Source organism: Camelina sativa, chromosome 15 (assembly GCF_030686135.1).
Source record: "Camelina sativa cultivar CO46 ecotype springtype chromosome 15, ASM3068613v1".
In the NCBI taxonomy this organism is placed as follows: domain Eukaryota; kingdom Viridiplantae; phylum Streptophyta; class Magnoliopsida; order Brassicales; family Brassicaceae; genus Camelina; species Camelina sativa.
In genome coordinates, this window is record NC_141894.1 from 18,583,428 (window position 1) to 18,596,491 (window position 13,064).

The 13,064-nt window shown below is 35.0% G+C and overlaps 3 protein-coding genes across 5 annotated transcripts; all 3 read right to left on the reverse strand.

Annotated features, from left to right (window-relative positions):
• Positions 1-2,166: 2,166 nt before the first annotated feature.
• On the reverse strand, positions 2,167-4,406 carry LOC104747241 (sugar transport protein 7-like). Of its 2 annotated transcripts, XM_087487666.1 has the most exons (5): positions 4,229-4,406; positions 3,973-4,137; positions 3,567-3,886; positions 2,866-3,492; positions 2,167-2,743 (listed from the first exon to the last, which is right to left on the reverse strand). In XM_087487666.1, the coding sequence occupies exons 2-5, from the start codon at positions 4,115-4,117 to the stop codon at positions 2,294-2,296; spliced, it is 1,542 nt and encodes a 513-aa protein (XP_087343792.1). In that variant the 5' UTR covers positions 4,118-4,137; positions 4,229-4,406; the 3' UTR covers positions 2,167-2,293. The 2 variants fall into 2 exon arrangements, with proteins under 2 accessions (XP_087343792.1, XP_010467141.1); XM_010468839.2 differs by having other exon boundaries at positions 3,973-4,279.
• A 105-nt stretch (positions 4,407-4,511) lies between these two features.
• LOC104747242 (cycloartenol synthase) lies at positions 4,512-10,358 on the reverse strand. 2 transcript variants are annotated; one of them, XR_015581771.1, is made up of 18 exons: positions 9,876-10,282; positions 9,390-9,575; positions 9,201-9,290; positions 8,799-8,993; positions 8,617-8,701; positions 7,886-8,052; positions 7,455-7,643; positions 7,181-7,294; positions 6,631-6,766; positions 6,424-6,546; positions 6,251-6,349; positions 6,037-6,093; positions 5,847-5,893; positions 5,613-5,756; positions 5,328-5,505; positions 5,152-5,232; positions 4,974-5,057; positions 4,512-4,891 (listed from the first exon to the last, which is right to left on the reverse strand). XR_015581771.1 is itself a non-coding variant. In XM_010468841.3 (18 exons), the coding sequence occupies exons 1-18, from the start codon at positions 10,071-10,073 to the stop codon at positions 4,772-4,774; spliced, it is 2,280 nt and encodes a 759-aa protein (XP_010467143.2). In that variant the 5' UTR covers positions 10,074-10,358; the 3' UTR covers positions 4,512-4,771. The 2 variants fall into 2 exon arrangements, 1 of the variants encoding a protein (XP_010467143.2); XM_010468841.3 differs by having other exon boundaries at positions 6,631-6,753; positions 9,876-10,358.
• Positions 10,359-11,058: 700 nt separating this feature from the next.
• On the reverse strand, positions 11,059-12,407 carry LOC147926796 (uncharacterized). Its single transcript, XM_087487210.1, has 6 exons — positions 12,279-12,407; positions 11,918-12,182; positions 11,629-11,722; positions 11,399-11,541; positions 11,216-11,300; positions 11,059-11,101 (listed from the first exon to the last, which is right to left on the reverse strand). The coding sequence occupies exons 1-6, from the start codon at positions 12,405-12,407 to the stop codon at positions 11,059-11,061; spliced, it is 759 nt and encodes a 252-aa protein (XP_087343336.1).
• Positions 12,408-13,064: the final 657 nt, after the last annotated feature.

Sequence of the window (13,064 nt, forward strand, 5' to 3'; positions counted from 1 at the left end):
AAACTGTACACAAATATAAATTTTTTGAATAAAAATATATTTAAAATCATTAAAACAAAATACATATAAAATTATAAATAAAAAAAATCTAGAGGAGAGAGATGAATGAGAATGTTGAGAGAGAGAGAGATAGGGATGTTTTTTTTTTTTTTTGTTAAAAGAGAGATAGGGATGTTGAGTGATTAATTTTTGTAAATTGATTAATCGAGTAAGGGGATTAATAAAGAAGCAAAGTGAATGGAGAAAGAATAGTGATATAGAGATGGGTGTGCAAATGCCCAGAAAAAAAAAACAGGTACAAAATGGAGAGAGAGCGGAGAGAGACGAAGGATGGGGAAAACCCATTTTTGTCATTTCCTAAACCCATTCAATTACCCTATCTCATAAACCATCTATTACACAAACAGTAAAAGGTGATGATTTCTCTAATTGTAAATAGTACACGTACTATATATCTAATTATGTTGTAAAAATATACTAAAACGCCAACTCACCCAAAAATATTCACTTAACAAAATCCCATAAGATATCCACTTAACAAAAAACGTAGGTGTTATTTGTTTCCTTATTTATTCATTCATTTGTTTGTTTATGTGATGACTTACTAAACTATTTATGTATATTGCCAATAATTCCTTAGATGTCATCGGTCAAGTGGTTCATTGTGGAGAACTGCAAGTCGTCGTTAATGCCTCAAACTCAATAAAAACTAAGATTGAGTTCCAAATGAGGGACGAGAAGTATGTCTTTCCCTTATTTATGTCCTCTATTTTTAACTTAATAAAATAAAAATTTACGTAATAGTTTTACAATTAACTGCTATCCCATTTTTTCTTTTCAGTGAGAATATAATGCCCACTACACTATGGGACAATTTTTTGCTGAAATGCTTCACGCAGCTTGCCAAGAAACAGAGGATGGAATTGTGATCTGTGTCATTTGATTTGCTAAGTTAGGTCTTTATAAAGGTACTTTTTAAGGCAATTCTTTAATTTGATGTCCTAATTAAAATTTACAAATATGAAACTAACCTTAATATGTGTAAAAAATTACATTCAATTGCCATTATAAAAACTTAATTAAGATTAATTAATTAAATAAATATAATTAATTGAAAACGAAAATTAGGGACATATATAACAAAATAAATTATAGAAAAGTAAAAAGAAAAATTTATTAGAATCAAAACTAATTCCTACTTAAAAAAAAATTAACAGCTAATCAACAAAACTCTCTAGGTATTAACCCGCGTATTAGATTTTAACGGATTAGATTTTAAAAGTTAATAAATAAAAAATAAAAGATATATATATGGTATTTTATCTAAATCTAAAAAGTTATATTTTTCTTTCAGCCACTGTTTTTTAGGAAAATAAAACTAAGTTGAGATTTAAATATATATAATGCTTGAAGGTGCTTATTACAAAAAAAAATGGAAGCCACAGAAAAAAACAATGAACATTGTTTTCAAATAGGTTTTTCAGAACCTTCACTAGCTATATTTAGTTGCTCTTTTTACACGTTAGTTATATCTTTTTACTTACTTCACAACTATAGCAAGAATTGCGTTTAATTGACAAAGGTTTAAACAATTTTATTCATTACATGGAAATGTTTTATTGACAGGTTTTCAATAAACACTTTTAAAATGCTAAAATTTTAATATAAGCAAATTGAATTTTTAATCACAAACTATTATAAATAACATAATAACAAAACAAATTATTACAGATTTTCTTAAAAGAAAATGTTCAGCCCACGGTCTACCGCGGGTTAGTACCTAGTTTTATTTTAAGTTGTAAGTTGTAAGTTGTAACCAATTAAGAGAGTACATTTGTTGTTATATATATATATATATATGTGTGTGTGTGCTTCTTCTACTCTGTTTTTGGTTATTTCACCAATTAAAAGATAGAATTTTGCATCAGGTGTTAGTATACAATTTTGTTTCTTGCTATGAATACTGCATGAGCTGATACATAACTGTTTCAGTTTCAATATTTCCCATTGAAACTTCTAGGTGGAACTTTTTTAATCAACGTCAGCCCCATCTTTATACTTCGATATGTTGAGCACGTATAAATTTATTGAAGAAAATTAATGGGTTATTGGGATAGTGATCCTGGTACTATCTGATGCGAGTCTGGAGTCACTTTCCCTTTCAGGTTGTTGGAAAGTAACTCTTGTTTAGCAGCTTTTCATATATTGTACTCACACTAAAATGCAACATAAACGTTCATGAATCTTTTTGTAGGTCTATGATTATACATTTGGATGGTATACCTTAACCTTACTATTGTGTTCGTTGTGCATGGCTGCTCTCAGCTTCAAGATTTGCAGGTAATATCTTCTTCCAGAACCAATGTTTCCTCCATATTAGTGTCATCTCTTCAATTGGCACTCCTTTGGTCTCAGGCAAGAGGAAGTAAACGAAGATGGTCATCACGGAAACCGAACCAGCAAAGACAAGGAAAATTCCAAACTTTAGAGCACATAGGAGATATAGGAAAGTTTGGGCAATGATGAAGGACATGAGGAGATTGATAGCAACGGTGATACTCTGCCCCGCAGAACGGGTCTCCAAGGGAAATATTTCACTCGGTATGGTGTAGCCTAGCGGACCCCATGACCATCCGTAGCCTAGAATAAAGAGGCAAACAAAGATGACCAAGAGGATCGAGTATCCTTTTGATAGCTCTTTGTTGTCTCCAAATTTCAATCTCAAGATCACTGAGACTATCACCTGTTTACAAACAACAGTGAGACCAGAGTTAATAACCTAACTCAAAAACCAAAACCCTTTAGACTTGAACTAAAACTTTTTGTATGATGATTGCAAAAAGATGAGCGGTAACATAGTTTAACCTCACAAATGATCATTTGTAATCCACCACTGATGAGCAAAGCTCGTCGTCCTAATCTGTCCACTAATGCAATGGAAATAAAAGTTGAGAGAACAAGGACAGCTCCTACGAGGACTGATGAGTAGAGTAAAGCATTTCCTCCAAATCCCATAGTAATGAACAAAACAGGCGCATAAAAGAGAACGCAGTTTACGCCAGTGAGGATCTGAAATGTTGGCATCAGAATGGCCATAACGAGCTGAGGCCTGTGGCGTTTATGTAGAATTTCCTTGAAAGGATGCTTTATAGAACTCGACAACTCGCTTGCAGCTACCATGTCTTGAAACTCAGTGTTGACGTCTCTTGTTCCTCTTAGTTTCTCCAAGACTTGCCTACCTCTCTCTGTTAATCCTCTCTCGATCAAGCTGGTGGGAGTCTCGGGCAGGAAATAACCACCAAGGGTCATGAGAATAGCCGGAAAAGCAGCCGAGCCAAGAGAGAGCCTCCAGCCCCAAGGCTTGAGCTTTTGCGTGGCGTAACTGATCATGTTGGCTGAAAAGATCCCGAGAGTTGTTGCCAATTGAAACATACTGTTTAGACCCCCTCTTAAATTGGCTGGTGCCACCTCTGATAAGTACACAGGAACTGCCTGAAAGGAAAAACATAAGTTAGATTATACATATTTTGGTCTTCTCATTAACAACATTGTCCTCTCACAAAAACCTGATTTTCAAATCCAACGCCAAAACCGATCATGATCCGTCCTAGAAAAAGCATTTTGAGGTTCACTGATCCAGCATTTACAGCAGCTCCAATTACATAGAAGATCCCTGCACAGATGATGCTTGCAAGTCGTCCATAGTTCCTGGTGACTGGTGAGGCCATCAGAGTTGCAACTAAACCAGCCATGTACAGTAACGAGTTGAAAGCTGCAAGTCCTTGATTGTCGAATTTGCAGTAGTTATTTTCATGAGCATCTCTCTTTTTCTCATACACATCATGGAAAAACTCTCTAAGGAATTCATCCATCGACGTGACACCTCCTGTTAGTAAACAAAAAAACACCATGCCATATATAAACTCACTTGGTCATTACAAATTTGGGTTTTAAAAGGGAATATTACAGAACCTGAGACGCCAATGTCATATCCAAAGATGCATCCACCAATGGCTGCAACAAAACAAGTGACAATGACGAAGCCGGTGACCTTCCCTTGGTATCGTTCAGCCCTCTCATTAACCACCTCCGCTGGCCTCAACGACCTTCCCGCCATTTTCTTTTCTCTGCTCTTCTCTACTTATCGTATTATGATTGTAAGTGACATAATCTGTTCAAATTTTTAAGCATGCGAGAAAACAAAAACAAATGAAAAAGGTACACTAACATCTCTTTTTCATGTTACCGTGTTTTCCGGCTCACTTCATTTTGTTTTGGATGAAGTTAGTTTCCCTCTAGGAGATGGTGATAGTTGCGTAAGGAGATTTTTAAGCCTTGTAGTAGCTTTTGTAGAAGAAATTGCTTTGTTTTCGTCTACATTTCTAGCTGATATTTTATTTTCAATTCTACCAACGGGAAAACTTATTTTAGAGACAACTAATTATTACTTAAATAAATGTAACCAGTCAAAGCCAATTTATAATGAGAAAAGTGGGAAACCACCGGAGACATGACCTAAGCGGAAAACATGAATTGAAAACCAAATACAAGAAAATGTCTGTTTTCACAACAAAAAAAATATATATAAAAAATGACATTTTGCTAAAATCGGTATTCAAGAGAACGAACAAAATCTGCAACCAAGAATTGAGTTCAAGTCAATTACACAAAGATTGGTTCACGAAAGCATCAGAGCACATCCATTACGGATAACACAACTTGGAGCTACGCAGTTCCTTCCCTAGAGAAACAATTACCTCGAACACTTGAGTCATTCTCCTTGTGGCAATAATACCTGACAACGGTACTCCCCCAATGCCCACATCGGGAAAATGTTTCGATACGCAGCGTATGTTATCATGCAGTTTCTGTTGAAGACTCCCATTATTTCCTGAAATAGAGAGCCAATAGATTAATTATTCCGTTATCCAAGAGAAACTCCAAATACCGATGTGATTGATGCAACTTATTACCTGTTGTGGAAAATCACCATTCTCCATCTGTGCATTAATCAAGTATCTTGCAGCCCGGTGCAGTGGTTTTTGATCTACCTCAGCCTAATAAAATACACACAAAGAAATAAAAGTATAAAGAGAGAGAGTGAGTGTCACGATGAACTGAAGTTTAAAGTTTCTTAAGGAATTTACTCACTTGCCCAGCACCAATGAGTGCGAGCAAAGCCCATGCCGTGTTCACGACATGAGACCTGTTGCCTTCAAGGTTTGTATAGACCTATTCATGAAAGTAAAAAACAAAAAAAAAGTAATTCAGCAATTCATAAAGTAGCAGTAAGTAGAATTTAGCTAACATACAAAGTAATTATTAACCTTGTCTTGACATGAAAGATAGCTTTCTCCCCATCCGCCCGAAGGTTGTTGTTTCGACAACAGAAATTCACAAGCTTTAGCAACATGTGGAGAGTTTTTCAATGTTTTTCCAACAGCTACCAGCCCTTTCACTCCAAACCACGTACCATACGTGAAGCAAACAGCCCATGATCCGTACCTAAGGAAATATCACAGGTTACAAGATATACACCAACTAGAAGATACAATGTGCGAAACAGGTGCACCCTGGTGTACGCTTTAGATTTATAATGACTAGAGACTAACCATGAGCCATCTGCTGCTTGAATAGATTCAATGAACTTAACTGCCTTCTCAATGCACTCATCTACTTCCTTCTTCCGATGAACAGGATACAGCTTTCGGAATGATATCAAAGCTTGGATGGCAGCTGATGTACATTCCACGTAACTACAGAACCATTCTTGCGCATCAAAGCAAATTTGCAAAACATAATATAGGATTAACTAGATGATTCAATGGAAGATGCTAGTGCCTTACGGATAATCAATAACAATATCGCCAAAGGTTTCTGCTGGGTTGATTAGCTGCCAACAAAAATGAGTAAACTTTTCCTTAAACCTCAAGCAAAGGGGACTAAGGCAAATATGTGTTGACAAATAGATACAAAAGGTATATGTTATCAGGCTTGAGAACATTACAGATCTTTATCTAGGCACATAAACAATACCTCCAACCAAGGGTATGATCTGGTGAGCTCATATGTTGCGAGGCCTCCATCTGGATTCTGAAATCAGATATTATCTGCTAATTAGACAAGGAAAATGTTTTGGTTTTCGAAATATGCATTTTAAAAAAAATAAAAGGCCAACAGAGCAGAAAGACGACCTATGACTTATCAAAATACCATGTATTTACTACAGGTAATAGAAACCAAATCTAACCTGTAACGAAATGATAACATTAACAGCATCATATAACCGTTTTGCATCTATTGGTTCACCAACAATCTCCTTGGGAACTTTAGATAGCAAAAGAGAAGCCTGAAGAGGAAATAACAAACTCATTACCACCAAGAAAGAAATCCTGAAAGGTCACTCTATCGCTTTATTATTACTTTCAGTCCTTCTGCGGTGCAGTCGGAGATGGGCCAACCGTGATCTGCAGTTGAGAAAGGCCATGCCCCTTTAGAAATGTGGCGGTACCAGTAATTCAGATCTCCAGGGCAGTCTTCTAACACCTATACCATGAAAAGAAACAATCATGAGAGCGAAAAGAGCATCCAGAGAAACATGCTGATCGTCATTAACTGCCTATCACAAACCTGGGAATTCTTTACAAATGAATGTGCTTTTCTCAAAACGGGTCCATATTCTTCGACAAGGTTAGTTGCCAAAATCGCTTGAATAGCAAAACCCGTATCCCATAGCTGGCTTCCGTTATAACCCTGTCAATAGCTGCTGCATTAGAGTATGGACAACAGGTTCAATGTTTATAACTAGTAATTGGATAGAAAGTAAAGTAGGGGTTTTGGTTAGCAGGAAGAAAAAGAAGCATGGTAGAGTGCATAGAAATGTAGATGCTCACAAGATATGATTTTTTTTTTTTTTTTTGGTCACCACAACAAGATATGAAGAAATCTCATTGCTTCTTTATTATGATTCAAAAAATGATTCTATCAAACACATAACAGGGTAAAATCCCCAACTTCATATAGTTAATGTAGTAATGTGATAATGTCATTCTAAGTACTATCATATTTTGAAGTGTATATTTGTATACTGTTTCCAGAGACATAATATTCGTACTGGTTCGGCAGTCACCTTGGTCGATATAATCTACTTAACATAATCATATCTACAAATATGCGGTACCTGCATCTTCATTCCATCTTCAGCTAACCAGAGAAAGTCATGGATTCTTGGTAGGTGCAACTTGAAAGCCTCGGAGTTTGGGTCCTCTACCCAACAGCAAAGCATATTTAATACCTGTTATAAAAGGACAAAACAAAGATGATTAAAGTAGAGGATTCAAAACCAGAAATAAAAGGCAAAGTTGAACATATCCCCATACTGAACTTGTGAAAGAGAATAATAACAATGGTTAGAAAACGTTACAGAGGCTGTTGTGGATGTTTGATTTGCATACCTTGTTCACGGGACCTATGCAGATGTACCTAGTATTCTCATCTTCAAAATGAATATGTTCTATTGCGGTTCTAATAGCCTTTTCTCTCAAATTTGCACCAGGCCATCGCATTAGAACAGGCTCAACAATCTTATGAAGTGATGCCCAAAGAATATCTTGGACAAGTGGGTGTGGGTAGTATAAATCCTCCTTCAACAGAAAAGCAACTATCAGCATAAAAACAGTTACCCCTGAGCATCTGACTACACATCTATGTGTATAAGGACCTATATTTGAGTACTGAATAATCTATTAAGAATCATTTAATCTAATTGTGTTATTCAGCCAAACAATATCTCATTAAACTGCAATGCTCAGGTATTTTAAGAAAGCAAGTAACTCCGTTTAACGGATTAGCTTGTGTTACAGAATCCATCATCCATTCCACGAACCTTTGCGCAAAGGTTGCGGGCTTCATTCCAGTTGACTTCATGATATGGTACAGTGAAAAGCTCCTTTCTCAGTGATAAAACAGTGGAAGTTATGGGACCCACAAACCTCTTTCCATACAAATACGACATTGGCAAGTAAACCATCCGACAATGGCACCACATCCTTCCTGGAGCATGATAAAAAAAACTTATTTTGATGCTTTACTGTGCACTATATCTATATACATCAGAACTAAAAAGCAAGCTGTAGCAAAAGAAACCAAATCCATCTTTCTAATTACACACAGGGTGAATACATTCGATAAGTGTGCTTTGAACAAGCATGAAGCATTAATAGAGCTATGATCAGATTTAAAATTCTTTCGAGATTTACTCTACTTGAGTTGTCCATGAACAATGGTATTCCATATCATAAAGTCTGGGATAATCTACTGCTTATGGAGCTCATCACCAATATAACCATATTTAAATCCCCACTAAAGTAGTTGGACCTAAGGAAGTATAAAGGAGACAAAACAGTTACGGGCATGGTTACAGCACTTAGGTTTTTCCGTTCTCCATATCATTGTATAGCTATTGAACCAAAAATTGATTATAAGAGGCACATCCTTTGAAAGAATAATTTAGTCGACCAACAATTGAAGACTGGGAAAAGAATAAGCTTAAACAGTATCCAAGTTGAGAGAGTCAAGAACACACGAAATTGTCGTTGTACAAATATTTATGAGCACCTGGATGGATTGGTAGGAAATACGGAAGAAGCCATATCTCAGGTGGCAGTGGGTTATTTCCAGACCATTCAAAAGCTCCCAGTACCTTTATTTACAGTAATAGCAGATCCAAGCAAAAAAGTAAGTCAAGTAACAGAAATATTCAAAATGATAGGGACAGATCGAAGGCAAGATTTCAGTACCGAGAGCCACATTTTCCCCCAAGATGTGATATTGGTAGCACCACCATGATTTAGAATCCAATCTCGCCCTTTCTCCATAGCTCCATCTCCATCGTTAGGTCCTTCTCCAAGCAGCCTTAGAGTAACATAGTTCAAGACAGACCCAAACATGGTGCTAGGGCCCTCAATATGTAAACCCCAACCTCCGTCCTCATTCTGAAACCATGTAGCGTCAACAATCCGAAATTAGATGAAGGAACTCCTTGAAACATAGAGATGTGTGTACACAAACAACTACACATGTATTTTTGTATGAACATATTATGTATCTAAGAAGATAAAGAACAGTATAGGAAAATCCAAAAATCAGCCATTTGCGAGGAATCAGAATTATCAATGATTAAGATAGGAGAAATTTCTTGCCTGATGATTATAGAGATAACGGTGCATTTCTTGTTTATGTTGTTCCGACAATACTGTATTCAGTGCACCAGTTATGGAGAGTGTAATTATCTGTAATCAGCATCATCAAGCTTTGAGCAAAAAAAAAAAAAAAAAAAAAAAAGATTCGCAAAAAGAAAGCTTAGCGAGACGAACTATATATGAACTGACCAGTCCTGGGAGAAGAAACATAGGACCACCATAATCGCCTGGCCAGTGCCCGTCGTGCGCCTGTATTGTTGAATAGAAATCTAGACCCCTCTTCAACGTGTTTTCCACAATCTTCTCAGTAAGATCATCAGTATCGTCGATTTTGACTTGAGGTAAAGCTGGGCTAATCAAATTTTCTCTTGAAAACTACAGACAGAGAAAGAGAGATAGATAGAGAGATCATTTTCAGATCAGAAAACAACAATAATGATTACAGACTAAGCTGCTTTTGTTTGTTTTTGTTGCTTCATGCTTAGAAATTAGTTCTATTTGTAATATTATTGTAAACTAGAGTAGAGATCCACATGAAGTAGTAGTACTATACTTGGTTTTGGTTCAGTAAAGGGGGGCTAACAATAACACAGTCGTCAATTAGAAAGAGCATCTAATTTGAATTGATTCCAGGTGAAACAATAACACAGTGCAAGTCAAGTGAGGGTACCGTACCTGAAGGCGCATAAGCAGATCGGAGCTATGTTTCTTCAAGAATCGGTTCTCCGTGAAAGACTTCCTAGCTTCCTCCACGGCAGCGAGCTCTTCAGGCGTACCGAGACTCGGATCGAACTCCCAAAACTGCCGTCCGACGTGATTATTGGTGGTTCTCAGCCATGGACTACCGCCTTCGGCGATCTTCAGCTTCCACATGATGGGCTCCGAAGATGCCCGCCTTGAATCACGAAATCGGAGATTGAAGTATTCGGATCAAGAGATCACACCAAGATAGAGAGAGAGAACTGTGGCTTTTTTTTTTTTTTTTTTGGGATGAAACCGAGGATTGAAGAAGATACAACACAGAGACGCCAGATGTTCATTTTTTAAGTAAATGCTGATCTGTCACGTGATTATTTTTAGTCAATTTCGAAGTAGTTGTTATTTTTTTTTTTTTTTATAAGTAGGAGTATCATTTTATGACTCACGGAGAGAGAGATCGTAGTTGGGGGAAAAAAAATACGTATATAAAATAGGAATGTTAAAGAAATGTTAGGAAGACCGACACAAAACCGGATCAGAATCAACCGATGATGTTTCGTTCTACATTATAAAATGGGAATATCATCATCGTCGATATTACATATTTGTGATGGTTTACAAAATTTAACTACAAAAAAATACTACTATTGATTTAAAAAACAAAAGTCTCATATGGCCTAAAACTTTTAAACAATGATTTAGATTCATATTATACACTATCAGAGTTACCCGCACACTTGTGCGGACAAGAATTAAAAAAAATATATATATCAAATTAATATCCTATTTTCAAATTAGATTTTTGTTCTTTTAAAAAATGTTCAAAATTGTAATTATATTTGTATTTTAAACTTTTAATCTCACATTTTGAAATGGACAATGAAAAAGAGTATTTAACAAAATGTTTATTAAAGTCTTCTATATATGTAAACTTCTTAAAAATATTTTGAAGCCTATTTGCAAATTTTCAAGAATTAAATAAGCCCAATACATATTATATGGTTAATTAAAATTAGGTAGAATTTGAGTCAAAATAATTTTTAATTTCGTTTAGACCATTAAGAATAATTAGAAAGCAACCCATAAAAGGGTTTCTAGTACTTGATCATACAAACTTTCAAAATAATTATAAAGTTTGCATATACAAAAAGTTTGTTAACTAATGTGCCTTCACCTTAAACTCCTCAAGTTTACCGTTCATGCTGCATTATGTGCTTTATGTAATAACGTCCAGCAAATTTCAAGCTAAAAAATTAGAAATAAGTTAAACCCTAGCATGATACACTACTTGATATTTATGAACATTAAAAACTTACATAGCCTTGTGATGCTCAAGTCCTTCAAACTCCGGTTTTATAAAGATCTTGGAGGAGGCCAATGTGTTTACAATACACGGTTCACCTAGGGATGTTTAAAGTGTTAAAAAAGTTTGCTAAATGAGTATACAACCTAGTCTTTAGCATTTGTTCAATCTAGCAAGTTCTATTAATAGTACATACCTTCATACTCTCCAACCCTCCAGAAACACAGTACACAAAATACCGGTTCAGTTTGATATGTGAGATGGCATCCAGATGACTCCCATGAAGACATGAAAAGGTTAGCATAGTAATTCATTGCATGACATTTTACAGTTTCATTCCTGCAGATGAATATACTTGTTACATTCTATAATAAAGACAAACTTATAAATCTTAAAATCAGTAAAGATGGAATAAATGTGTCTTACCTGCCATTTAATAGTGTCAAAACAACTTCATTACCACCATTTCCATTTCCATGATTTCTTCTGTTATCCACAGCTACTACACATCCGCAAACATCTATTTTTGGGAAAAGTCAGGAATTTTCTTTACAATGTACATCTCCAAAGCTTTTTAACATTCACATGAAACTATTTTGGTAAAAGTTCAATTTGTACTTTTTCTATTGGAGGGACCAATACACAAAGTTCCAAAATTCTTTAAAAGTTTCTAGATAACTCAACACAAATTACAAACAAATTTAGAAAAACGTACCGAAAGAGATGTGATGATTGATCCTTCCACGATATATATCATCCAAATCTTCGAATCGGAAGTAATTTTTGGAGTTGATTGATTCGAGCAGGAACATGGTTGAATCATCCGTAAACTTGATCTGAAAAGGATGATGAGTATTCCTCTCTCTAAAGGTTGGATTGATGATTTGGAAATTCCGAATTTCATACCATTCGCCCTCGTAAATATACTTTCGGAGCTTTTTAAGTATAGTTGGGACAAAGGCGACCTCAATCGTGTCACCCTTCAAAGTTTGTTAATACTTGTGTAAAATCTAGTATATAAACACTACTAAAATAACAGATATATGTAAAATTGACATTCGATTAACTTCTCTAACCTTTGTATCCACAAGAAGAAGAACATGTTTTGTGAAGAATTCGGTGACATGCCAAGAATTCAAGACTTTAACGTGGATACACCAGTTCGTTCTTCCTCGATGAAGATCAGAAATGTAATCGATTCTCATGATTTTACCAAATTAGGGTTTCTTCCTGTTTCTTCTCTGTTATCAAAGACGAAAACGGGATTCCGGATTTGTAAGAATACAAACAGTCACGATTAAACGTAGCGTTGCGTCTTAATCGTTTTAGTGTCTGATATTTTTTTTTGAATATTTAACATTTTTAATATTTATAATTATGATTATAATTACAGATTAAATGTATTTTTATAGTCAGTATATTTGATGTTAATTTATTATTACAATGTACCAACAGTTTATAATTAAAAAAAATACATTTTATGATACAACAAAACTTTTCATTTGCAAAAAATATTATTGAAACTAATTTATCTTATCAACATCGTCATTTCTTGGTCTTAGAATAGCTATTTCACTAAAGAATTTTGGATCAGTCCTCCTGGTAGTTAATATATAGACATTATGATACAGATAACAATTATTTTATTTCATACAACATTGTTGATAATAATAACAAAATGATTTTCTTCAATATGAAATTCTATATCCTAATTTCATAGCAATCTTATCATTTGTGATATGTTACAGCAAAAAATAATATTGAGGATTATGGCAAATTTGTAATGTTAAATCTATTCTTTTGTTATATTTTGAAAACATCTTTGATTTTTTTAATTTTTTATAGTAGTTAATATGCTAAGT